At 34.4% G+C, this 26122-nt stretch overlaps 1 protein-coding gene across 9 annotated transcripts; it reads right to left on the bottom strand.

Moving 5' to 3' along the window:
• Positions 1–19140: 19140 nt before the first annotated feature.
• LOC114323834 (uncharacterized) lies at positions 19141–23091 on the bottom strand. Of its 9 annotated transcripts, none has more exons than XR_014364040.1 (7): positions 22664–23091; positions 21458–21542; positions 21142–21169; positions 20718–21017; positions 20453–20566; positions 19534–19683; positions 19141–19401 (listed from the first exon to the last, which is right to left on the bottom strand). XR_014364040.1 is itself a non-coding variant. In XM_028271530.2 (7 exons), the coding sequence occupies exons 1-5, from the start codon at positions 22705–22707 to the stop codon at positions 20545–20547; spliced, it is 540 nt and encodes a 179-aa protein (XP_028127331.2). In that variant the 5' UTR covers positions 22708–22851; the 3' UTR covers positions 19141–19401; positions 19534–19683; positions 20453–20544. The 9 variants fall into 9 exon arrangements, 8 of the variants coding, with proteins under 8 accessions (XP_028127331.2, XP_028127321.2, XP_028127315.2 ...); XM_028271530.2 differs by having other exon boundaries at positions 21142–21230; positions 22664–22851; XM_028271520.2 differs by having other exon boundaries at positions 20453–21017; positions 21142–21230; positions 22940–23074.
• Positions 23092–26122: the final 3031 nt, after the last annotated feature.

Genomic DNA, 26122 nt, shown 5'->3' with positions numbered 1-26122 from the left:
AATAATTTTTTTTTCCTAGATCCGGATCTACTTAGAAAAAAAAAAAAAAAGTTTGAAAGAGGAGATCAGGCCATCGATCTCCGCTACCATCACCGACCATTACTGTCGATCGCCGCCACAATCATTGTCGATCGCCTCTTCTCTTCTCTCCTTTATTTTTTTTCTCTCTCTCTCTCTCTCCTCTCATTTTCCCTCTCTGTCTGTTCGAAAGAATGAAAAGGAAAGAATGAAAATGAATGAAAGAAAGAAGGGGAACTGTAGACACCCCATTTTTGACCGTCCTCAAGACTTGGACGTCACCGCTTGAACACCCAGTGATCATCCTTGTTTGTGTTCGTCTTGAGTTCCCGAAGGTCTCGGCTACGTGCCTTGCCTCAGGACCTCTCGACTCGACTGTTTGTGTTTGGTTTTGCACCAAACACTTGTGTTTTTGCTTTGGAGGGCAGGGAATGGCTCGTGGGCCATCCCCACACATCATCGGCCATGGCTTGAGGCCACCGGCTATGTTTTGTTTCCACCGGCCAAATGTTTGGCCGGCCGGCACTATAGATGGTCGATCGGCCATCTTTTTTGGTCAAATTACATTTTTGGCCGGCCGCCCACTGTGCATCTGCTTTTGCAGATATTTTATGCTAGCTGGCATACACTTTGTTCCCCTCCATACAGTGTATGGAGGGATCTCCCTTTTGGCTAGCTTGTCATGTAAGCTTGCAAGATTGAACCTTCTATAAGAGGAGACCTCTTCTCCCTCTTTTAGGTTAGAGAAGATTTTTATAAAGAGCTCTGGTTTTAGGGTTTGAGTTGTGTATCTATCCTATACCTATATCTCTCACTTTCTTTGCCTTGTGTGTGTTTTAGTCTTACTATTGCACACAAACACCCACCATTACACCTTCCTTTAGCTACTGAGGTACTAAGAGGCTTTTCTTGAAGTTTTTAGACTGGTTTGGAGCCAAAGAAGCAGCTGGAGTGCTGTTCTTGAAAGAGGTCTTCAAGGGTAAGGACTTTACCTTTAAATACCCCATTTTTGCATAACTTTTTTACCTATCTTGCAACTGTTTTTAGGCTTTGCATATAATATATAAAAGTTTTGTTTTTGAATCCTTTAAATAGTTGTTTAAGAGTGTTTTGAGTTTTGAGGTTGTTTGACCCCTCTTAAGGCTTGTTTGGCCTTTGTTTTTGTGCTATTTTGGTGAGCTCCGGGACCATTGTGTTTGGGCTTCCTCACCACTGAAATCTTGAGGAATTTCAGTGGTGAGGATGGTGCCTTGAGGTCCCAAGAAGGAGAGGGCCACCCCCTCTCCTTGTTGTTCTTGAAAATGGCCATTTTTGCCTCTTGAGGGAGTATCTAGTTAGGTTCATGTTGATCATGCCTTAACTGATTTTTGTGCTTATATTGCCATGATATAGCATTGTGTTAAGTTGGTTTAGGTACACTATGCTTGTTTAGCACACATGCCTTGTAATGCCATGTTTTGGCCTTAACATGCTTTAGGTTTTGATCCTTGTTCTAGCATGATTTTGGCCAAGCTTTGTGAAGCTTTTGTGTTTGTTTTAGCATGCTTAAGTTCTGTTCTTGGTTGTTTTGGTCGACCATAGCATGCTTAGTATAGCCACCTTGCATTTTGGCTTGTTAGCCTTAGGTGTGTGAGTGTGTAGCATGCATTATTTGCACTATTTCAGTGGTTTGGAACCACTTACCATGTTATTTCAACCCTTATAACATGCTTGCATACTTGCATTTGATACTCCTTTGTTGCTTTAAAAGGTTGTTGCCTCATGCTCCATGAATGTGCTTCTTTGTATGCTTGCATGTTTAAGCCACTTAGATGCCATCTAGGTGTTCCCTTAGCATTGTCTAGGTCTGCCTTGAACCTGTTTTAAGTCCTATTGGCCTTGAGAGGCTAGGTTGACTTAGCCATGGTTTAAGTCTCCTTGACTTGCCTCAAATACTTGGACCAATTGCATGCCATGTTTGTCTTGTTTAAATTGGTTTGGCACCATTATTAACATGATTTCCGGAGTTTACATTGAATGCTAATTGTCCATGTTTAGGCTCTTGTAAGTTTGCTTAAAGATTGCTTGCTTGATGCTTAAGTGTTGGCCCATCAACATGTACATGTGTATGTGTGTGTAGGCCCTCATTTTCATAGCATTGGCCACTGTTTTAGGCTTGTTTGGGGGCTGCCTAAATTAGTTTAAGTCCACATCTTTGCATGTTGTTGCATGCTCACCTTGTGTGTTGTTGCATACTAGTGTGTTGTTGCATGATTGAATGAAGTCACATGCTTGCTTGCATGCTTGAACATCCATATTGTGTCTTGCATACTTGTAGATTGCATTGCTTCATGCCTTACATGCTTCTTTACTTAGGTTGTGTGCCTAATCTACATTACACATTGCATTGCCATATTGCATACTAGCCTCCATACCTAGGATGCATTGCATTGACATGCATGCTTCACCTCTTAAGTTGAGTATGATAGAGGTTGAAAGCCCCTTGGTATGTTTCTATGCATTGCATTTCATTTGAAATCAAAATGCACGACTTGGTTCCTTGGGCCATCACGCATTGAAATGCGCGATTGGTGGTCCGAGAATCAAGGAACATACCCCTTTGAGTCACAAACATGATAAGGGATGTGTTGGTGCACACATTTGCTTGAAATACGTTGTCATGCCTTGTTTTGCTCTCTGTTACTGTCAAAACAGGTTCTGCAGGAAGACTTGGCCGGTCGACTACATGGAGTGTCGACCGACCAATTATTGATGGCCGAGAGCTCAACAAATGGTCGATGACCATCCGGACATGGTCGGTGGGGTTTCCACTTGGTCGGTGGTGATCCACAGTGTCCATGGACCATACCTTGGGAGTTGTGCAATTCTCGGAGGAGCAGATTAGGGGAAACAGAGGCAAACTTGTGCATGGTAGTGGGTTTTCGAGTGGGACCGAACGCGCATACATTGGGCCTTCTTCCCGAGGCTGCTTTTATTGCTTAATTAGCTTAGTTAATTTTTTAATTAATTAATTGGTCTGTAATATTTAATTAGCTTGTAGGTTAATTAATCTGTATTATTCTTTCGGTCCCTCCGAGCGAGGGCAAATTTGTAATAAGTGTGGGTGCGTGTGTGCATGTCTTCCAACCCCCACTTCTTTCTCCCTTTTACTTACCTGCTTTTGATGGTTAGTATTAGGACATGTTTACTTTAGCATACCTTATGCTATGCATGCGTGCATTATTCATTAGTCTTGCATGCACCAAGCTCGGCGCATCATGCTAACTACATAAAGTATTTCAAATCTAACTTGAATACATGCTATCTGTGCATTTTCACATGCCATCCTTAGATTAGCCGAGCCTATTCTAGCTTACATTCTGTATGCGTTGCATTATCCACTTAACATGGACTTGGATCATGCATTGATTGCTAACATGTTCTTGTCTTGGCTCGGAGTACATTGTAAGTATTTTTATGCTTTAGCATCTCGCATGAGTGTAAATGTCAACATGACAGCATGCTTACCATGTGGCTAGATGCTTATGTGATATAAACTGCTTGAATGCCTGTGGGTGAAGGTTGGATTGTTTGAGTTGGAACAACTCATTGAAATCCATGCTTTAGACTACTTGCGAGTAGCAAATTCCAAACTGTTTTTCAAACAAACGGATATGCAATGCTTCGTTCCAAATTAGGCGATCTAGTCTATATTTTTCTGTTGTGCGCATCACATAGTAATTCTAGCTAATTAACTGGAATAAGAACACATAACGTTTTCAAAATCGGATATCATGGTTAGTAGAGGCCGATCTTCGGATCGGGCGAGCGGGGGTGCTCATAGTTGACCTTCCCCAATCGTACCCAAGTTCTCGAGCCGAGGCAACTTTAGTGATAACGGACACGTGGCCTTTGGCACCGAGTTAGGGTTTCCTAAATTCCCCCAAAATAAAATATTTAGGTGGCGACTCTGTATCTGGAAAAGCAGTCCATGTTTGGCATTTCTTTTCTAAAAATTTGTTTTCTCAAAACGATTTGCCGGATTTGGACTCTTTGGTTCAGATTAAGAACCGTGACAATTCAAGTCCGAACTGTAGCATGGGGCCCACGGGCGCGTCTACAACTGCCTAAAACGACGTCGTTTTGGGCAGTTCGGTCCATTCGAGACGGACGAAATTCGAGCTACGAGTCATTTCGCTTTTTTTTTTTTAATAATTTCAAATATTTTCTTAGTAAATATATGTAATAACCCCGACCTCTGATTAACATTAATCCATGATTATGTGTGCCTAATTAGTAATTAAGGAGAAGTACTGAATTAGAATGCATGTGTGTGTGTTGCATTGTTGTATTTATATCTGTTAGGCGTAGAAATATCTGTTCACGTTTTAGTTTCGGTTTGCGAATTGGAAGCCTTATCGGCGTTCGAATCAGGAATTGACTTGATTTATGTGATAATTAGGATTTATAGAATTTTATGGTAAATTTAATTAAAATTTGGTTCAGAGCGATTAAATTTGATTAAAATAGTGCCATTTGTTTACTTTTGACCAATTACCACTTAATAGGCCATTTTGACTCCACTAGCTTATGTTTTCACTTCACTCCTCCATTTCTTTGATGCAAAACGTGAGGGAGAGGAAGAGTAGAGAGAGGTTGAGCTCAATTGAAGGTTTAACTAGGAGATTGAAGCTTTGGGTTAGGATCCCACTTGGAATTAACCTTAGGTAAGAATTTTAATCTTAAGCCTTGTATTTGAGACACCAAGTAAATGAACTCAAGAGGGTTAGGTGGTCAATTAAGCCAAGATTGGGGAATTGAAGCTCAATACATACATGCATGTGTAATTCATAGCATTCGAAGTTGTTTTTCTAAGAAATTCTTGCATGCATGTACATTTCTTGCAAATTGAGGATGATTTCAAAGGTTTCTCTCATGCATGTGTTAACCTCATTTACATTTTGGTCATTCATTATGTCTTCCATTAAATTACCAGGTTTGATTATGTTTTGAAAGGTTTGAATTCAAGGAAGTTCTTGCATGTTGCATTTAAGGCACGTTCATGAAGTTGGTGTTGGAATCTTTGCACAATTGGCATGTTGTGGGCCATGATCTTTTGAAATGATACTTTAAACTTGTTGTTTTATGAGTTATTATGTGTTTCCTCAAGTTCTGGCCCAGAAAAAATGAGTTTTGGATGTTCAAAGGTTGAATTTGAGCTTGGTGATCAAATCTGGAAATTCCAGAAATTTGATCCACGTTCGAGCGTGGAACTTTACGCTCGAGCGTGCACTCTGAGTACATGCGCTCCGCTCAAGCGAAGAAGTTTCCGCTCGAGTGTGAAATGCATATACCCAGAAGTTGGTATGTTTTACAGTCCGCTCGAGCGAGAAAATCTACGCTCGAGCGAGGGTCTGAGTCTCACGTTCGAGCAGAGGTCGAGCGTCTGTCGAGCGTGGAAATCTTGTATCCAGTACTTTGTCGAGATTTACAGTCTGCTTGAGTGGGGAAGTCTACGCTGTAGCGGGGTTTCATTGTCTGCATGTCTGCTCGAGCGGGGAAAGCCACGCTCGAGCGTGGACCTTATTTTCAGCAAATTTTGAGAAATATTTTCCATTGCATTCTTGCATCCTCATTCAATCCTAGGCATTCCTAGGCCATGTTTAAGAGTCCATAATGAGGATTAAAAGGGTAAAAACACACTAAGAGCCTACGACGTAAGTTATATACAATTAGAACGTGTGTTTCAAGTGTGTGTTTGTTATGTGTTATGTAGGTCACGTGCCGCGTACCGTTTGATCAGTCTGCTCCGTTTATCTGTCTCAAGGCCAATTGTGAATAATAACTTTGTAAAGTTATGTTCAATTATAAGTATTTTCTGAGTGATGTAAAATGATTTGTTTTCTGAGGTAATATTTTTTGTATGAATGAATGGTTGTCCAATGTTTCTGAAATGTATTCGTGACATTCTTAGCCTCAAATGATAACTGTTATCTGTTCTGTTATGTCCCTTTATGGGTCAACTGTATGTCTCATGAGCCAACTGTTATGGATCCTTACGTCCCATTTATGGGTCAACTGTACGTCTCATGAGCCAACTGTACCGTCACCGTGCACGTGAGTCAACTATATGCCTTTATGGCCGTCCCTTTTATGGGTCAACTATTCTGCTAGGGGTAATGAATGTATCACGTAAATTTAAGCATACCTCATGATTTCTGTATATGATCTAGACAAGTTATGAATCTGATATGAAACTAAATTGTGATTTCTAAATCTGTACGGGATCATTCATTGAAACCCCTTTACTCTGTTATTGTTCACTGAGCTTTCGCTCACAGTTTATACTATATATGTAGGTGAGCCGGCGCGTGATCAAGGCCAGAGTTGACGGCCTTCACTTCTGTTTTTTTCAGCCAACCGTTGTGCCTCCCGAGGAGGTTCCGATCAAAGTCTTGTTACATGGCTGTTTTTGTGCTTATGCTAGTTTCTGTCTGCTCTGTAAAGTCGGATCTTGGGAATTACATTTTGTAAATGTTTTGTAAATATTGATGTCCTTCGAACGATATGCTTATGTATATGCAAGTTTTAAAATATTACTGTCCTTCAGGTTCGTGGAATGGATAATTAAATAATAAAATGTGTGTTTCCTTATAAGGCTTGTCCCACATTGAAAACTTAAGAGAATTTATGTGTGTATATAAGTTCTAGGTGGTAATACTTGGGTTGGGCCACAAGGGGTACTCCAAGTTTGTAGAAGGGAGGAGTTATGGATAAAATGACCCTTGGCTTAAACCATCACATGCGCGCGCGCGCCATTGGCTGAGTCGTGCTATGCACGATTATGGGTCGGGTCGGGTCGATTTTAATAGTAATTTTTTAGACAATTTTTTTTTTTGAATTTTTTCAAAAATTCTTGCTAGAAAAATTATTTTTCCTGTACAAAATTAAATTCAAATTTTGCCCCAAATTTGAATTTAATTTTCTATCGAAATGTTACCTCCTACAGTCTGAATTTCCCAACCGTTTAAACTATTTTAAACTACCCAGCAATTCCAGAAAGTTTTATTTCTTCCCAGACAGATTCAAATATATTTCCAACGGTTTTGAATTTCTTACATCTATTCGATTTGAAATTGTATCTGTTCAATTCAAATTATACTTGTTCGGACAAATCTAATTGTCACCTATCTTCCTATAAATTCTAGCATTTTGTTGATTCCGAAATCCTTTTTCTTGTTTTCCTTTTATGTTCTCTTTGCATTATTCTACATACTAGTTTTTTTAGGAAAAATTTAGAGAGTATAGAACACAGGTTTTGTTCGCCATACAAATTGTTTAGAGTACTACTACAATCTGTGAAGATCATTGTATCTTGAGAGATAGACGCCATTTATTTGTAAGTAGCGAAGTGGGGCAAATCTATCTTAAGGACAGAGTGTCACACACTCGACTTGATCGTTTTTATTATTATTCATTTCGGTAAATAAAATTTGTAAGTAATTTATTTTTGTTTGTTTGGTTTGGTTTCACATTATTTATTTTACACAGAAGATTGTTCCAACAATCTTAAGACAGATTCGAATTATTCTGTTTATAAATAATTTTTTCGTTTGTTCCTGTTCTTCTTCTTACAGAAATTATTTTCTACGATTATACAAAATAATATTCTGGTTGGAAAATACAAATAGTAGTAATATACTGTTTATTTTCTTTGACAACTAGTAGTAATATACTGGTCGTCATTAATAATTCAAAATATTTATTTGTGAAATTGGTCAGAAATTAATTTGGTTTTTAGAAATAATTTATGAGTGTTCATTAATTAAAATTCTGTTTTCAGTATTTTAATTTTTAAAGTGTTACAGAAATATTTTTCTGCATGGAATTAATTTGTTTAAATAAATTTTTTTTATTTTCAAATTAATTGGAAATAAAAGTTACAATTCTTGTTTCTTTTATTTTTACAGAATTAAATTCTGTGTTTATGGTTTTAATTTTCTGTGTAGTATAAAATTCTAATTATAATTTTTTTTTATAATTTAGAATTCATGGCTACTGAAACTAATGCTTAAACAAGTACTGGTATGGTGATTGCCATTGTTTCAACCCCTTCTCCTGTTGTGACTGTGCCAGTCAATCATGGTGAAAAGGCAGAGAAGTTTTTATGAACTGATTTTAAAAGATGACAGTAGAAAATGCTATTCTATCTTACTACTCTCAACCTGACACAGTTTCTCTGCGAGGATGCTCCTACTCTAAAAGAGGATGAAACCGACCGACAAGTGATTACTGCAGTCGATGCCTAGAAACATGCTGATTTCTTTTGCCGAAACTACTTCTTGAATGGACTTGACAACACATTATACAACGTCTACAGCCCTATCAAGACGACAAAGGAACTTTAGGAGTCTTTGGAGAAAAGTACAAAACAGAAGATGCTAGCTCAAAGAAATTTGTGGTTGTCAAATTCCTGGATTTTGTGATGGTTGATTCTAAGACTGTGATCACCCAAGTTCAAGATCTCCAACTCATTCTGCATGACATTCATGCAGAAGGCATGTCTCTCAGTGAATCATTCTAAGTTACTGCCTTAATTGGAAAATTACCACAAGGCTAGAAGGAATTCAAGAACTACCTCAAACACAAGCGCAAAGAAATGACTTTGGAGGAATTAATTGTGCGTTTGAGGATTGAGGAGGACAACTGCAATTTTGAGAAGCGAGCAGGTAAGCATCCAATGGAGTCAAAGGCAAATGTGGTGGAACATGCTCCAAAAGTAAAGAAATGGAAGTTTTCTAGAGAAAGTTCCTCACGAGGCTCTAAAGGAGGGAAAACTAAGAAGTACAAGTTTAATGGCAAGTGTTACATTTGTGACAAAGAAGGACATTGGGTCAAAGATTGTCGTAACAAACACAAAGGCAAAGAAAGATCAAGCAAGAAGTCTGCTCAGACCAATATGACCAAGGTGGACAAAATTTCCGATGGTGTAGATGACATAAATCTTTCTGCAGTTGTTTCCGAGGCAAATCTTGTCGGAAATCCTAAAGAATGGTGGGTGGACACTGGTGTTACTCGCCACATCTGTGCCGACAAAAAGATGTTCACTTCTTATTCTGTGGTGAACAACGGCGAACAACTTTTTATGGGCAACTCCTCGACTTCTAAAGTTCTCGACTTCTAAAGTTGAAGGACAAAGAAAGATTATTTTCAAAATGACATCTGGAAAGGACCTTACTCTCAATAATGTGCTGCATGTACCGGATATTCGCAAGAATCTTGTTTCCGGATCTTTGTTGAGTAAAAATGGGTTTAGGGTAGTTTTTAAAAGTGACAAATTTCTACTTAGTAAAAACGGGATGTATGTAGGAAAATGTTACATGTCTAATAGTCTTTTCAAACTCAATGTAATGACTGTTGTACTCTTAGTTATTAATAATAATACAACTTCTTATTTACTTAAGTCTTTAAATTTGTGGCATGGTAAACTAAGACATGTTAATTATGGATCTTTGCGTAGATTAATTAATATGGAATGTTCACCCAAATTTAAAATTGATTCAAATTATAAATGTGAAATTTGTGTTGACGCAAAATTATCTAAAACTCCATTTCATACAATTGAAAGAAGTGTGAAACCATTTAAATTAATTCATAGTGACATTTGTGATTTTAAATCAATTCAAACTAGAGATGGGGAAAAAATATTTTATCACTTTCATAGGTGACTATATTAGATATAGTTATATTTATTTAATTTGAACCAATGATGAAACTTTAAAAACTTTCATTCAACATAAGAATGAAGTCGAAAACCAGCTTGGTAAGAAAAATTAAAAAACTAAGAAGTGATAGAGGTGGTGAATATGAATCACCTTTTGGTGAGTTTTGTAAAGAACATGGAATAATTCATCAAACCACTGTTCCTTATCTCAGCAAAATGAAATTGCTGAAATGAAAAATAGGACTTTAAAAGAAATGATGAATACCATATTAATAAGTTTTGGAGTACCTCAAAACTTGTGGGGGGAAGCAATACTTTCTGGTAATTATATTCTTAATAAAATATCCCGAAAGAAAGTGAATCAAACACCTTATGAAATATGACATGGGAAAGTACCATCTTACAAATACTTTAAAGTGTGGGGGTGCTTGGCTAAAGTGGCTATTCCTAGTCCTAAAAAAACTAAGATAGGTCCTAAAACTATTGATTGCATTTTCATTGGTTATGCCAAAAATAGTAGTGCATGTCGATTTTTGATTCATAAGTCGGAACATTCCGAAATGCATGTAAATACTATTATTGAATCTCAGAATGCATTATTCTTTGAACATGTATTTCCTAATAAAACTGGACAAGAGATTAGTACTAATAAAAGATCTTATGATGCTATTACTAGTCATAATCAAGAACAAGAACAAGAGCAAGAGATAGATCAAAATGAGGAAGAGGAACTTGGGCGTAGTAAACGTGCTAGAATCTCAAAATCTTTTGGTCCAAATTTTCTAACATTTTTGTTAGAAAATGAGCCTTTAACTTTTAAAGCAGCTATGTCCAGTCCTGAGGCTCCTTTATGGAAAGAGGCTGTAAATAGCGAAGTCGAATCCATCTTACAAAATCACACTTGGGAATTGGTGGATTTACCACCAGGTTTTAAACCTCTTGAATATAAGTGGATTTTCAAGAAGAAAGTGAAAGTGGATGGATTAATTGACAAATATAAGGCAAGACTTGTAGTCAAACGATTTAGACAAAAAGAAAGTCTTGATTACTTTGACACATACTCATCAATTACTAAAATAACATTCATTATAACGCTAATTACCATGACATCTTTGCATAATCTAGAAATTCATCAAATGGATGTTAAATCAGCTTTCTTAAATGGTGAGTTAGATGAAGAAATTTACATAGAACAACTAGAAGGATTTTCTGGTCCAGGAAAAGAAAAGAAAAGAAAGTATGTAAATTGGTTAAATTATTATATGGTTTAAAACAAGCGCCAAAGCAATGGCATGAGAAATTTGACAAGGCAATGATATCAAATGGATTTAAAATAAATGAATGTGACAATGTGTTTATATTAAAAACACAAACAATGATTATGTTATAATAGTCCGGTTTGGTAGGGCTTATTTCCAGCTTATTTCAACTTTTAACTTAATTTAAGCTATTTTGATATGTTTGGTTCAGCTTAACAATACAGGTTATAGGTTTTTGTAAGTCAAAATCAATTTATTCTTTGAGTGGGGAAGGAGAAGCTTAATTTATAAGTCAAAAATCAACTTATGTTCACAGCTATAAGCTATAAGCTGTTAGGTTATAAGTTATAAGTTATAATCACTTTTCCACAGTTCTACCAAACGTGGCTAATATGTCTTTATGTGGATGATATGCTTATCATAGGTAGTAATAATGACATGATTAAAACTACCAAGAAAATGTTGAATAAACATTTTGATATGAAAGACATGGGGATTGCAGATGTAATACTTGGTATGAAAATTATCAAAACATCAGAAGGTTATGGTTCGTCACAATCACATTATATTGAGAAAATACTTGACAAATTCAGCAAAGATGATGATAATCTTGCTGGAACACCTTTGGATGTTAATGTGTTTCTTTCTAAGAATGTACAGGAAAGTATTTCTCAATTAAAATATGTCCAAATTATTGGAAACTTAATGTACTTGATGAATTGCATTCGTCCAGATAAAGCTGGGGAAGAAAAAGAATGGCTTCGCCACTTCCTTGAAGATATTCCAATGTGGATAAAACCGGTGTCTGCTATATGCATACATTGTATAGTCAATTAGCAATAGGTAGAGCACAGAGTCATATGTATAACGGTAAGTCACGACACATTCATCATCGATATAACACCGTGAGACAATTACTCTCTAATGGAATTATTTCCATTGAACATATGAAGTTTAAAGACAAAATAGCGGATCTACTAACCAAAGGGTTAGCAAGAGAGTTAGTTGAGAATTCATCGAGGGGAATGAGACTGAAGCCTATTAAATAAGAGTTACCACAATGGCAACCCAACCTAGTTGACTGGAGATCCCAATATTTAGGTTCAAAGGGACAACCGAGTTGCGTATGACTCATAAGGATCACTGGAGAGTCAAACTTCTGCCCATTTCTATGATGAAATAGTGATGTCTGCGGCGTTTTAGGTTAAGTAAAATTTTTAATGATTCTTATATCTAGGAATACCTAGTGGAGTATGGCGGATATTTTTCATAAGAATCATTTATATGAGTGTAAACTAGGCCGATTCTATGAGATTTGTGAAGGGCTACAATTCTCTAGAGCACTCATGAAAGACCAAGTTGTTCAGGGCCAAAATAAACACAATAGTGAGAACTAAACTGTGTCTGGTAATATACTGTGTTAGTTCTATTGTCTTGATTTACACAGATGGCTGAACAGTTCAAAACATCATGTTCACTGGTTAGCTAGTAAATCCGACAGTGTCTCACAAGGGAAGGTTCAAAGCCAAAAGCTACCTATCCTTTGCAGAATATTTCTGATTTCTGTACTCTTTGTAATTAGATCATGTTGTTGCCTTTTTTCTCCGTCAAATTCCATTCATGTATGGGATTGTTGGAATTATGGTTTTTATAGGCTTGTTTTTGGTCAATTTTGAGACCAAATTTGAGTAGGTTCCATACGTTTTTTGAGGTGTGTCCAAAGAGGTAACGTTTTTCTTGCCGTATGACAAGTCACACGGTGAAGACAGTTTGTCTAAACCATTTATGAATGAATAGGAAGCTGACGCCATTTTCAGGCTCGTGGAATGGACAATTAAAGAATAAAATGTGGCTTTCCTTATAAGGCTTGTCCCACATTGAAAACTTAAGAAAACTTATGTGTGTATATAAGTTCTAGGTGGCAATACTTGGGTTGAGCCCCAAGAGGCACCCCAAGTTTGTAGAAGGGAGGAGTTATGGATAAAGTAAACCTTGGCTCAAACCATCACACGCGTGCAGGGGCCGCCGCCGGCCGGCCGACTAAACCGTGTCGTGTGCGATTGTGAGTCGGGTCGGTTCTAATATTAATTTTTTAGACAAAATTTATTTGAATGTTAACAGAAATTCTTGCGAGAAAAATTATTATTTTTGTACAAAATTTAAATTTAATTTTCTATCCAAATATTGCCTCATCCAATCTGAATTTTCCAACCGTTTAAATTGTTTTAAACTGCCCAGCAATTCTAGACAATTTTATTTCTTCCTAGATAGATTCAAATATGTTTCAAATAGATTTGAATTTCTTATACCTGTTCAGTTCGAAATTGTATCTGTTCAATTCAAATTATACCTATTCAAACGATCTAATGGTCACCTATCTGTCTATAAATACTAGGCCATTTCTAACATTTTGTTGATTCCGAAATCCTTTTTCTTGTTTTCCTTTTGTGGTCTCTTTGCATTATTCTACATTCTAGTTTTTTTAGGAAAAATTCAGAGAGCATAGAACACAGGTTTTGTTTGCTGTACAGATTGTTTGGAGTGCTACTACAATCTGTGAAGATCATTGTATATTGGGAGATAGACGCCATTTATCTGTAAGCACTGAAGCGGGGCGAATTTGTCTTAAGGACAGAGTGTCACACACTCGACTTAATTGTTTTTATTATTATTCATTTCGGTAAATAAAATCTGTAAGTAATTTATTTTTGTTTGTTTGATTTGGTTTCACATTATTTATTTTACACAGAAGATTGTTCCAACACCTAAACCCTAAACGTATTCCTTTTCATTACCATCATAAACCCTGAACTAGAAATCAGTGGTTGAAATCTAACGTTCAAGTCGTTTCAAATCATTGCACTATACCACATCAGTTATTTCAACATTCGTTGATACTTATAGAACAATAGAGGTCGATGACAACAATTCTGATGAGGTTGGCGTTGCATTGGTAAGTTTATCTATCTTGCATTAACGATTCTACATTATTTTTAGGGATATAATCGGTTTGGTACGGTTGGTATTAGGTAAAAATTTTCACTGAACCGATAATATCAATCTTATTATTTTGAATACTGATATAGATTGCTTCTTCCATCAAACCACACCAAACCGACTCAATTGAAACGGTTCGGTTTGATGCGGTTTAATCGGTGTAGGACCTTTCAAACTTAAGTCATTTTTTTGTATAATCACCGATCTATATAAAACATTGAATTTATTATTTGTCCACCATTTCAAACATATCCAATCCATCTATTTAATAAATACTTTTCAATTCCTAGATTAACAAAAAAAAAAAAAAGTTAAAAAATACAAAGGTTTCAAGAATAATGAGCTAGAGTTAGAGTTAAGATTATAAATAATAAGAGTTTACAAACTTAGGTTATAGAGATGATAAGACTAATAATTTATTATATTTATTAATATCATTATATTGTTAGATTATATATATATATATACTATATAAATACAATATATTATGAACCGGTCACTTTCGATTTAGTTTAGTGCACAAAGTGCTTAAAGGGATATTGAATCGAAAATAAATAAAAAAAATCAAATTAAAAGCTGCACAAACCGATTATTGCTAAAAAACAGACCAAATATAGCCGATTCGATCTAGTTCAATCGGTTTGGTGATTTTTTTATTTTATTTTTCTTACATCTCTAATTATTTTTGATAGTTGTTGTTTTGTTTAAGCATGATCGGTATTGGTTTGCCGATTGTTGATGTTTTGTTCGGTAATACAGTGTTAAACAGAAACATATAGTTCAAAAGATAGGTTCCAAACAAAACTTTTATTTTCAGCACTGTTCAACCGAACAAAACCATTTATTAAGACATAAAAGGGTTTTTCCGGCGCCAAATGCACCCCGTGGATACGATTCTACGACGCGCAAGGCAAGGTCGTATTATGACTAGTCATGAAAAGTGTAACAATCCAAAATTTAAGTTGTCCCTTAAATTTTATACTAGTATTATGGTCGTATGTGATGATATATTATTAAAAATAAAAATAAATAACAATAATAATAAATTCAGAATCTAATTTAGCATTGGATTATCAAATATGAGATTAATTAGAGATTATTATTTGGGGCCAAATTAAAGCTAAAGATAGTAAATAAATAAATATAAAAATAACTGTAAATAAATAATAATAATAATAATAATAATAATAATAATAATAGATGTGGTAGTAAAATAATTAATTAATTTACTGTTGGTATACGATAGAGTGTAATTTAATTAGGTATTAATTTATTTATATAGTTATATTAGAAAATTAGGTTAAAGTGTAATTATCTTAAATATTTATTAAAGATAAGTATGAATCTAGGTAATTTATTATCAAATCTGGAGAGGATACGCAGGCCACGTTCTTACCTCCTTATAAATAGAGAGAAGGTGATCAGTGGTATGGGGAAGTAAAGGAAAAGAAGAGAGAAAGGAAAAGGAAATAGAAAAGAAAATGAGAGCGAAAGAACATCCGTGAGAAGGTAGTAAAAATAAGAAGAAAATAGTAAGAGTCAATATTAAGGTGAGTTATATTATACCTTAAGTTACCATAATATATTTTACGTATGTTTTGACTCACCATAATTTATTTTATATAACTTATATTTTATTAGTTATATTAATATGAGTTATGTTTTATAAATATTTCAGTTACGTGGATTAATTTTTGAACTTAATTTGTTTAAAATGAAACCCATGTATATGTTTGTTTATATTTTAAAGAATATTTGACTATGACCTTATAAATAATTATATTTTGTAAGTACCACACGGGAGTCCCACGCCTTGGGGAACTTAAATAACCATTGGCCTCTGTTTGGTCACCTTGTGCCTTCTGTCTGTCATGGATCCATTGACCCTCTGATTTCTGGTGTGGAGCACAGTATTATGCGAAGATATGTGCTATACTATTGTGGGAACCATCTCTATAATCCGTACGAGCCATCTCTTGAATCCGTACCTCTGTTCTGACTGTCACTCCTGTGACCTCTGTTCTGTTCTGTTCGGTACCATGGTTATGGTTATAAATTTACATAATCTCAGTTTTGCTACTTAAATGATTATTTGTTCATACTAAGTTATCTTAAATATTTTAGTTACATAACTATCTATGGTTATTTTGTATCCCTTATGCTCTTGACATAATATTTCTCACTCTGCCATGTGCTTATAGCTGTTTATCAATTTTCAGGAAACAGTGCAATTCATAAATAGCTTTTGGAAAGTCTTAGACGCGGGACTGCGGAATAGACACACACAACACTTTATGATATTTTTATATTAAAAATAGAAGCTCCAATAATTCTTTTGGTACACTCACTTAAATATTATTTCCGTTAGCATTTATTAATTTGTTTAAGAATTGGTCGAAGGTAACTTCAGTGACTGGCCATCACGATGCTTAACCTTTAGGTACGGTGAGCGGGTCATGACAAATGATATCAGAGCAATGGTTTATAAAAAAATAAATAGATCATCATTGGAGCATAGGACACATGCACATTTAAGAAGTAGGAAAGCGGGTAATTAGTACCTAAATATTATATTTTGTTAATCGATTTAATTATATGATAATTTATATGATTTTATATATATATATATATATTAATTTTTTTTTTTGTGCATAATTTGTGAAGGATAATAGATATAATTTATATTTGTTATAGCAAAAGAAGGAAAAGAAACAAAGGATGTCGGGCTCAAGCACCCATTAAAATTATAATATAATTAACTATATATAATTTTCAGTTTAGTATTTAAAAAAAATTTATTTCGACTTTTTAAAAAATTGGGTTCAAATTATAAAAATACTAATTTTGAAACTATTTTTCTTCAGTGAAAAGTTCACAGATAAAAGAAATGGGAGCTCATCTCAAATTCCTTCAACTCTTGCATATGATTCTGTCATTTCACTTCCAGTCGCTTGCTTGAGTGTGTTCTCATTTTTTTTTTTTTTTTTTTTTTGGGGAAATAAAACTAATGAAAAGTTTTTAAAGTCATCGATTGTTTCTCATTTTGACCCAAAACAATTTTTGATAACTAGGCAGTGAATTATTTTTGGTAAAGTTTTTTTTTTTTGAGGTAATATTTTCTATCAGAGTAATCATCTAATATATAATTATTGGAGTGCGCAGCGGTTAATTTACACATATGACAAATTTCGAGGACGAAATTTTTAAAAGAAAAGAAGATTGTAACAACATGAAAATTTAAGTTGTTCCTTAAATTTTATACTAGTATTATGGTTGTATGTGATGATATATTATTAAAAATAAAAATAAATAACAATAATAATAAATACAGAATCTAATTTGGCATTGGATTATCAAATATGAGATTAATTAGGGATTATTATTTGGGACCAAATTAATAGGAATATGGAATTATAATACTAGTTGGGCTAAATTAAAGTTAAAGATAGTAAATAAATAAACATAAAGTAAGAGTAAATAAATAATAATAATAATAATAATAATAATGGGTGTGGTAATAAAATAAATAATTAATTACTGTTGGTATACGATAGAGTGTAATTTAATTATGAATTAATTTATTTATATAGTTATATTAGAAAATTAGGCTAAAGTATAATTATCTTAAATATTTATTAAAGATAAATATGAATCTAGGTAATTTATTATCAAATCTAGAGAGGATATTTATAGGGAGAAGGTGATTAGTGGTGTGGGAAAGAAAAGGAAAAGAAGAGAGAAAGAGAGGAAAAGGAAATAAAAAGGAAAATGAGAGCGAAGCAACATTCGTGAGAAGGTAGTAAAAATAAGAAAAGAATAGTAAAGATCAATATTAAGGTGAGTTATATTATATCTTGAGTTACCATAATTTATTTTATATATGTTATATTTTATTAGTTATATTAATATTAGTTGTGTTTTATAAACATTTTAATTACGTGGATTAATTTCTGAACTCTATTTGTTTAAAATGAAATCTATGAATATGTTTGTTTATATTTTAAAGAATATTTGATTATGACCTTATAAACAATTATGTTTTGTAAGTACCACCACGGGAGTCCCACACCTTGGGGGACTTAAATAACCATTGGCCTCCGTTTGGTCACATTGTGACATTCTCTCTGTCATGGATCTATTGACCCTCTGATTTCTGGTGTGGAGCAAGGTACTGTGTGGAGATAAGTGCTACACTATTGTGGGAGCCACCTCTATAATCCGTACGAGCCATCTCCTGAATCCGTACGTCTGTTCTAACTGTCATTCTTGTGACCTCTGTTCTGTTCTGTTCGGTACCGTGGTTATGGTTATATATTTACATAATCTCAGTTTTTCTATTTAAATGATTATTTGTTCAGACTAAGTTATCTTAAATATTTTAGTTACATAACTATCCATGGTTATTTTGTGTTCCTTATAATTTTGGCATAATATTTTTCACTCTGCCATGTGCTTATAGTTGTTTACCAATTTTTAGGAAACAGTGCAATTCAGAAATAGCTTTTGGAAAGTCTTAGACGCGGGGCTGCAAAATAGATACACACAACACTTTATGATATTTTTATATGTAAATATCGGCATTTTTGGTTAATAAATTTTGTAATAAAAATAGAAGCTCCAATGATTATTTTGGTACCCTCACTTAAATATTATTTCTGCTCGCGTTTATTAATTTGTTTAAGAATTGACTGGGGGTAATTTTAGTTACTGGCCATCACGATGCTTAACCTTTGAGTACGAGGAGCGGGTCATGACAGAAAGTCATTCACTTCAACGGCATGTCGTAGTACGCCATTAAAAACCCTTTAACAGCAGGTCTTGTACATCATATTTGATTTTTTTACAACTACTTTTGCACGCCATTAATTCAGAGGACAAACTGCGACGTTCATTGCTAATCATTAAATATTTAATACAACGACCTATTTTGCTTGCCATAGATAACCCAAGTTTTATAGCATTTTTTGCATGCCGTAGAATATGTATATATATATATATATTTTTTAATTCAGCAGTTTCTATTTGACCTTTTTTTACAATCTAAGAAAACATTACAAACAAACTTCACAAACATACATATATATATATATATATATAAGCATTAATCAACCACCAACATATTATTTCAAACATCCAAAAAAAAAAAAAACGACTATCCATAAGTTCTGAATATACAAAAACTATCTATACATTCCAAAACATCTAAAAATTATGTTTCTAAACATCAAAAGCTATCTTTAAGTTCAAAATCATCAAAAAAAAAAAAAAAAAAAAAACTATCATTAAGTTCTAAGCCATACAAAATTTAAACAAATATATTCTTGTGAGTGCACCGTCGTGGGTTGTGCCCTCCATATCTTTGTATTAGGAAATTCCTAACAGCTTGGATTGTGAGTGCACCTTCTTGGAAGTGAACTTCTCTCTCTGGTTTTACAAGTAAAACAAGACTCAAGAATTGCAGCCAAGATTGCCATCATACCAATACAGCTAAATTGGTGAAAAACATGGAAAATCATAAGGGCGTATAAATTAACAAAAGCTAATTGAAGGGATTACCTTCTGTTGGGTCTGTAATCTAACCATCTGCTCCATTAAGCATACAAGAGCAATTGAACAGAACATCTCAACAACCCAAAGTTGGTTAGAATTCTCCAACAAATCTTATAACCCAAATCTCTATATATTTGAATTACTCAAATTCTGGACCTGATATGAGCAATAGAAACAACCAAACACAAATTCAAACCATAATCCTACACAGACTAAAAAAACCCATATGAGGACTAAATTCTTAATCATTTCAAGCAGTAAGAATATCTGGAAATATATGTATATACATATATATCCCCCGCGGAACACTGTAAAAGTTTTGTATCAAACAAATGTTTAGACTTAAACAAAGGGTTAAACATGTTATTTGGGAACCAACAGGGATGTCATTTGTTCATCAGAATTGTTCAAAAAATTTAAATGAGTGGAACTGTTCTATAGAGTGTGAGGTCATTGGAATTTGGTGCAGCTATACAAGAAAATAATAGACACCTTTTTGGTAGCCTTGAAAGTGGCTTGTGCATGTAGGCAACTTCAATGGCAGTCTATAATTAACTTTGAAATTAATTAAAAACTGATTTGTGTAGCATAATATGGCCACAAACAAAAGGTTAGTTTCATAAAGCACTAAATAATAAATTAATTTCTGTGTGCTATTTTGTTTGCTAATTTCGATAGATATCATTGTTGAACATATAGTTAGGCATAAATGCATGAACCTTTCCATTGTACCCAAACAAAAAAAGCATAAATCATCATGGACACTTATCATTATCAAAGGAGAAAAAAAAAACTTCTTGCTAGTGCTTTGAGGTTTATTTATCTACAACCATGCATATATGCATAAATCTAATGTTAATTGCTAGATCAATAAGAAACAAATTTTACGTACATGTAATTAATTAAATTCATGTATGAAAAAAACCTGGCATGCACGTCTATAAACGGACATAAAAAAGGAAAATGCTGCCTCATTAGGGAAATAGAATCCCTCATGATCTAGGCTTTCAACAACACTTATCCAGTTGGCTTCAGGAGCCTGTACTTCAACATTTAAAATTAGAAACAAGGAATGAACTTTACTAAATTGCATATGCAACAAGATAAAAATAAATAAAGCAAGATACAGAATGATGTGGAAAAAAAAAATCACAAGCTGCTTGATTGAATCAATAAGGACATCAATATACCACGAGCTCATCAATGGCATATCAGACAGACTGTCAATACCAAAAGCATAACAGCAAGGCGAATATGCATTCTGATTATCCTCAAGCCCAGCATGGGTGTGGGCAATTGTGCCAAGTATCGTAGAGACAGTGATTTCAGTTAGCAGTAAGAAAAGAGATAACATCTCCATGCATTGTGAAACATTAAATGTGCATCCATAGCCCAATTCCTTCATTATATCAGACATGCTCATCTCCTTCTCCATTTCTCCTAGAACAACATCAAAATCATTCTCATTGCCTTTGAACAAATACAAGCTCCTGGAGCAAACAAGATGAGAAACAAGGCAAATGATGATCTTAAAACAAGATACATAAATTAACAGAACAAGCATAAAGCTAATAGCATAGTTGTTTCCAGAGGAAAAACAAACACAATTAATACCTCAAGAAGGTTGCCTCATGCAATTCATCTGAAAACAAAGAAGCTAAAATAAAGTGGTCACCCTTTTTCAATTGCACTAAAGATAACATCTGCATAAATGAATCCACATGCTTGGACAGGCCCTCAGATTGATGAAGAAACATAAAAATATTTTGGATTTGCTCAGTAGAATTAACACTCACAGAGCACTGTATTGAAATTCGGTTTATCCAACATAAAGAAAGAAAGAGAAAGGACAAAGGAAAAGAAAGAAAGAAAGAAAGAAAAAAGGAGAAAAAACCTCCTCCCTGATGTTCAAATTAAAATTGAAGCTCACCTTGCACAACAACATCTCAACTGTACAATCATTATCTGTTAGGGTCACTTCAAAGTTCAGAAGTTGAACTCTTTGCAAGGCACACCTGTATAAAAGCTAGCAGCGTGAAAAAAAAAAAAAAAAAAAAAAAAAAAAAAAAAGAAGAAGAAGAAGAAGAAAAAGAAGCAACCATAGGCCAATTGCGTAGCACTGGCACTAAGCAGCACCAGCACACATGCCAGGCCAACAGAACAGCAGGCCGGCATAGCAGAACAGTAGCAGAATAACATAACTATATCTGGCTAACACCACTGCAGCATACCAACACCGGCACTAGTAACATAAACAACAAACCAGAACCAGCAACACAAACAGCATAGATAGCACAACATAAACAGGTGCAGATAGCACATACAACATAGATAATATGTAGCCAATAGCACAGACGGCACATCACAAGCAAACAACCTTACAACAGGCTACAAAAACCAGTCTACCTAGCCAAGACAATATGTAGAAGTTGCACTACAAGGTTCTGTTCAAACTCCACATACCAAAGACCATGGGAGGGAGGGGGTTGAACAAAATAGGCGCAAACAAATACAATTACTCAGCCAACCAGAGATAGCAAATAGGACCATAGCACCAACAAATTTGAGACAAACAAGGTTGTAGACAACTTACACATATAGTCCTTAATCACTCAACCCTCAACAACAATCAACACTCCAAACAGTATATAAGCTAATTCACACTCAACCCACATCAAAGATTTCCCTAACAAGAGCGCTAGCTTTACAATCTGCAGAACAAATAGTCAGAGAAAAGGAATATGGCTCACATCCTTCATCACACAAACAACAGAACCTATATGTAGAACCTCACCAAACTCAACCCTCCTCCCTACTAAAAAACCCACTTGACAACCTGCAAACTTCAAGATTAGAACATAAATATAAAATAGATTTATGACAAATTTATATGAGATTCGCAAATAAACTCATGTTAGCTACACAAAACAAGAAGTTAGAAATATAAAAAAAACAATTGATGGACACTACAATTTTAGTGGAACTATTATCCTTAGATAAGGAGCTAAAAATCATGCGTTGAGAATTCAAGAGATTTGTGAATGGACCAAAAAAGGAAATAAAAAAAAATATTTATTTCATTAATTTTTTTCTTTTCCTCCACAAATTTCACTTTAGATTGTTGATTCAAACGTACCCAAAATAGTACACTGCTTCTATTTGTGTGGTTGTACAAAGCATATCCCAGGACAACTAACAGAATGAGAACTCAAAAGAAGCCGCACCGGCTAGGCATCCCAACAAGGAGGAGTCCTCTTTCTTCCAGCCTCAAAATAATTGTTGTTAATAAATAAAAATCAACAACTAAGTTAGCAAATAAACATATTCAAGACAAGAAACAAAGAGAATAAAAATCAGCACATAAGTAGTAACAATTGGCTTAGTATCAATAAATGAACGACAACCAACTTACATGAAGAACAATGTACTTTTTCAATCAAACAAAACATCAAACACATAATAGGCACCATCAACCGCACTAATTGTAACTCTGCTCTTTTCATATCAGTATCGTGTTTATGAAGAGTAGAAGAGAAGAGGGGAAAGGGGAGAAAATCTATAGACATTTCTGTTGACATAACACCAAATAGGTAATAAGCACATCAATATAAAAAATTGCTAATATGTATTAAAAGGAAAATGATATTAAAAAAATGCTTTTAACAGAGTGTTTTCTGAAAGTAATATCTATTAAAACTCTTGAAATGGCCCATTTCAAGATGCCACTACTAGAAGAAAAAAAAAATCTGCTTTCCAAGATGATACCATAGAGGCCCATATTTCTCTTTGTTTTCAAAGGTATGGGTTTACTTCCATCTAATTGGAGAAAAAGAGAAAGAAAATAATAAAAAAAAGTTTAGACATTTGTGACATACGCAATAGACACGTTGTGGTTGAGAAATTATTTACAACATGTAAAAAAAAACAAGTCGTAAAAGTAAGAAACCATGACTTGCATTTACTGTATGTCGTTGATGTGAAGCCGTAAAAACTCAATTTTGTTGTAGTGATTATTTTCGACATTGTTTAATCGAACATAATTTCTGACGAGACAAAGAGATTTCTGTCAGTCACTGATCTCGACTGAGAGATTTCCGACGAGACGACATTTTTCATTGACAGGAGAAGGAGAAAAAGAAGGATTGTCGTTCACTGAGAAAAGGAGAAAGAGACTATCGTCGTTCATTGAGAGAAGGACTGTCAGGGGACTTGTCGTTCTTCAACATGAGAGGGTATGCAAAATTAAGTGAGAGTGCACTTGGATGTAATGATATTATGAATGGAGTAAAATTGGTATTAAGTGGAGTGCTCAAAGAAATCTTATTAAAATTTAAGATTTAGAGTGGGGGTTCAAAGAAATAAAGGGTCCAAGGAATTAAGGTCTGTGCTAATAGCTGTCCCCCTTCAATAAACCTTTTTTGGATTTTTTTCAAAAATTTTTTTTTAAAACTTTTTATATCCGGCTACATTAGGTGGAGCTAAAAATTTAAAAAAAATTTGGGACACAATTCAAAAACTAAAAATTAAATAAATAAAGACAAAAAATCCCAAAAAAAAGAGTCTTTTTCAAGCTGGATCACAAACTCAAGAGTGTCTGGCATACTGTTGAAAAAGTTTTATTTTTTTTGAATTTCTTTGTCTTTAGTATTTTTTCAAAAATTATGTCAAAACAATTTCAAAATAAACAATCTTCTGTTTCTTGGTGGTCCAAGTAATCTTCTCTTGGGCACACATATATTCTTTTGATCCCTAGATGTAAACACCCCAAACCCCCCCCCCCCCCCCCCCCCCAAAAATAAATAAATAAATAAAGAAAACCATGATGCCTAATTAAATCCATAGTTAACAATGTTAAAAGGGTACTCACTTGTACAATCTTAATCTACATTTTCAGATTGAAATTGCCAAATTAAGGAACAAGTTTTCGTGTAAAATTTAAGAGTTTGGGGAATGTGGAAAAAAACACATTTAAAAATAAATAAATAATGGAATTGGTAAATCCATTTGAACTTGTCCAAACCGAACAATTTGATTTGTATTTTGAGGGAGCGGTTAAGTTCTGTTTCCTTTTTTATATTAAATTTCATACTATTTTACATATAAAAAGTGGTTTTGAGATGTTAATTGTGTTGAGAGTCATCAATAACTCTCCTTACTCTCTAGAATCTTCTCTACGAAATATGCTAGAAGTTTCCACGTGAATTTAGAAAATTCTAGAAATATGTAGAAGATTATAGAAAGACCTAGAGAAATCTGGAAGATTCTAGAACATCATAGAAGATTCTAGAACATTGGAGAAGTTTGGAAAAATCTAGAGAAATTTAGAAAGTTTCGGAAGGTTTTAGAATATTTTAGAGAAGTATAGAAACTCTATTATGTAGTAGAGTAGTTTAGATAGTTTTAGAATGTAATGAAAGTATGAGTATATTCTAGAAAGTTCTTCAACTAGTATAAATATAAGATGAGTGCATATACTAGGTATTAGACAATTGAGTAATCAAATGAAAGAAGAGTGATGTGAGCGGTGTAATCAAGTGTGCTGCAAGAGTGTGTGCATATGTGAAGGAGTCCAAGTGTAAATAGTGTATCCATTGGGTAGTGTGTGAAGAAGGTGTTTTGAGTGCATTGTTATGTACAATTCTAGTGTACAAGTGTTTTGAGTGTTATCAATAAATGCTATATTTTTAGGTCAACTAGTGTGTCAAACTTAACAATTTGGTATCAAAACTTAGTCGTTCAGGGACTGACATGAAGAGCGATTGAGATTGATACAAGAGATTGTTGAAGTCGATGTGCACAATTACAATGACGGATTTCGAAAATGTAATTGAAGGTGTGGAAAAATTAAATTATTATAATTATGATTACTGGCGAATATGCATAGAGGCATATTCGCCACTATTTCAAACAAGTGGTATCACAACATCTTGAACAGGGCGAGCATTCTGTCCTGGTCACTAGAGCTCACTACATGTACTAAGTCGATTGGTCCAAAAAGAGTACCTCGGCAAGATTACCTAATATACCTCTCACACCTAACACTAAGAAGCGAAAAGAGGATCAAGCGATATGGCGATAATCCACATCCAAGGGTTGTGTTTTCAACATGGCAGAACCCACAACCGCCCAGCCTTTTGGCAAGCCGTTTAGGCAAGCCTCCGACAAGCCGTCTATGAATAAGAGATGGAAAACACAGTGACTTAAGAGCACTACGCAAATGCAATGCAAAGAACATGTATCTGTAAGTAAAATGTCACATCATGAAATTCAAGTCAAGTTTTTTAAATCCCCAACAAAGTCGCCAGAAACTGTATCTTGCTTTTCGTACTCCTCGAAAGGGTTTAGTCTTCTTGGATATGATAGCCTTACAGTTCGGACTTCCGTGGTTTTGAATTTGATTTCACAAGTGCAATGTGAAACGGAGAAACACAAAAGAGTCCAAATGCCGCAAACTTTTTTAGAAAATTAAGTTTGAATCAAAGATGCCAAAAATGGACTGCGATGTCAAATTTCAGAATCGCCACCTAAATATTTTTGAAAAATTTAAGAATCCATGACTCGTGCCAAAAGGCCATTAGTCCATCATCACCAAAGT

Source organism: Camellia sinensis, chromosome 3 (assembly GCF_055761805.1).
Source record: "Camellia sinensis isolate YWXY chromosome 3, ASM5576180v1, whole genome shotgun sequence".
Lineage (NCBI taxonomy): Eukaryota > Viridiplantae > Streptophyta > Magnoliopsida > Ericales > Theaceae > Camellia > Camellia sinensis.
This window is presented reverse-complemented; position numbering and strand designations above follow the sequence as displayed.

Coding starts and splice junctions, on each gene's coding strand:
- LOC114323834 (XM_028271514.2), bottom strand. CDS start 22,707: ATGCTTTGTACAACCACACAAATAGAAGCAGTGTACTATTTTGG. Junction 21,018..21,141: donor CATGAGGCAACCTTCTTGAG/GTATTAATTGTG, acceptor TGTTTGCTCCAG/GAGCTTGTATTTGTTCAAAG. Junction 19,684..20,452: donor TTTATAGACGTGCATGCCAG/GTTTTTTTCATA, acceptor TGCTCATATCAG/GTCCAGAATTTGAGTAATTC.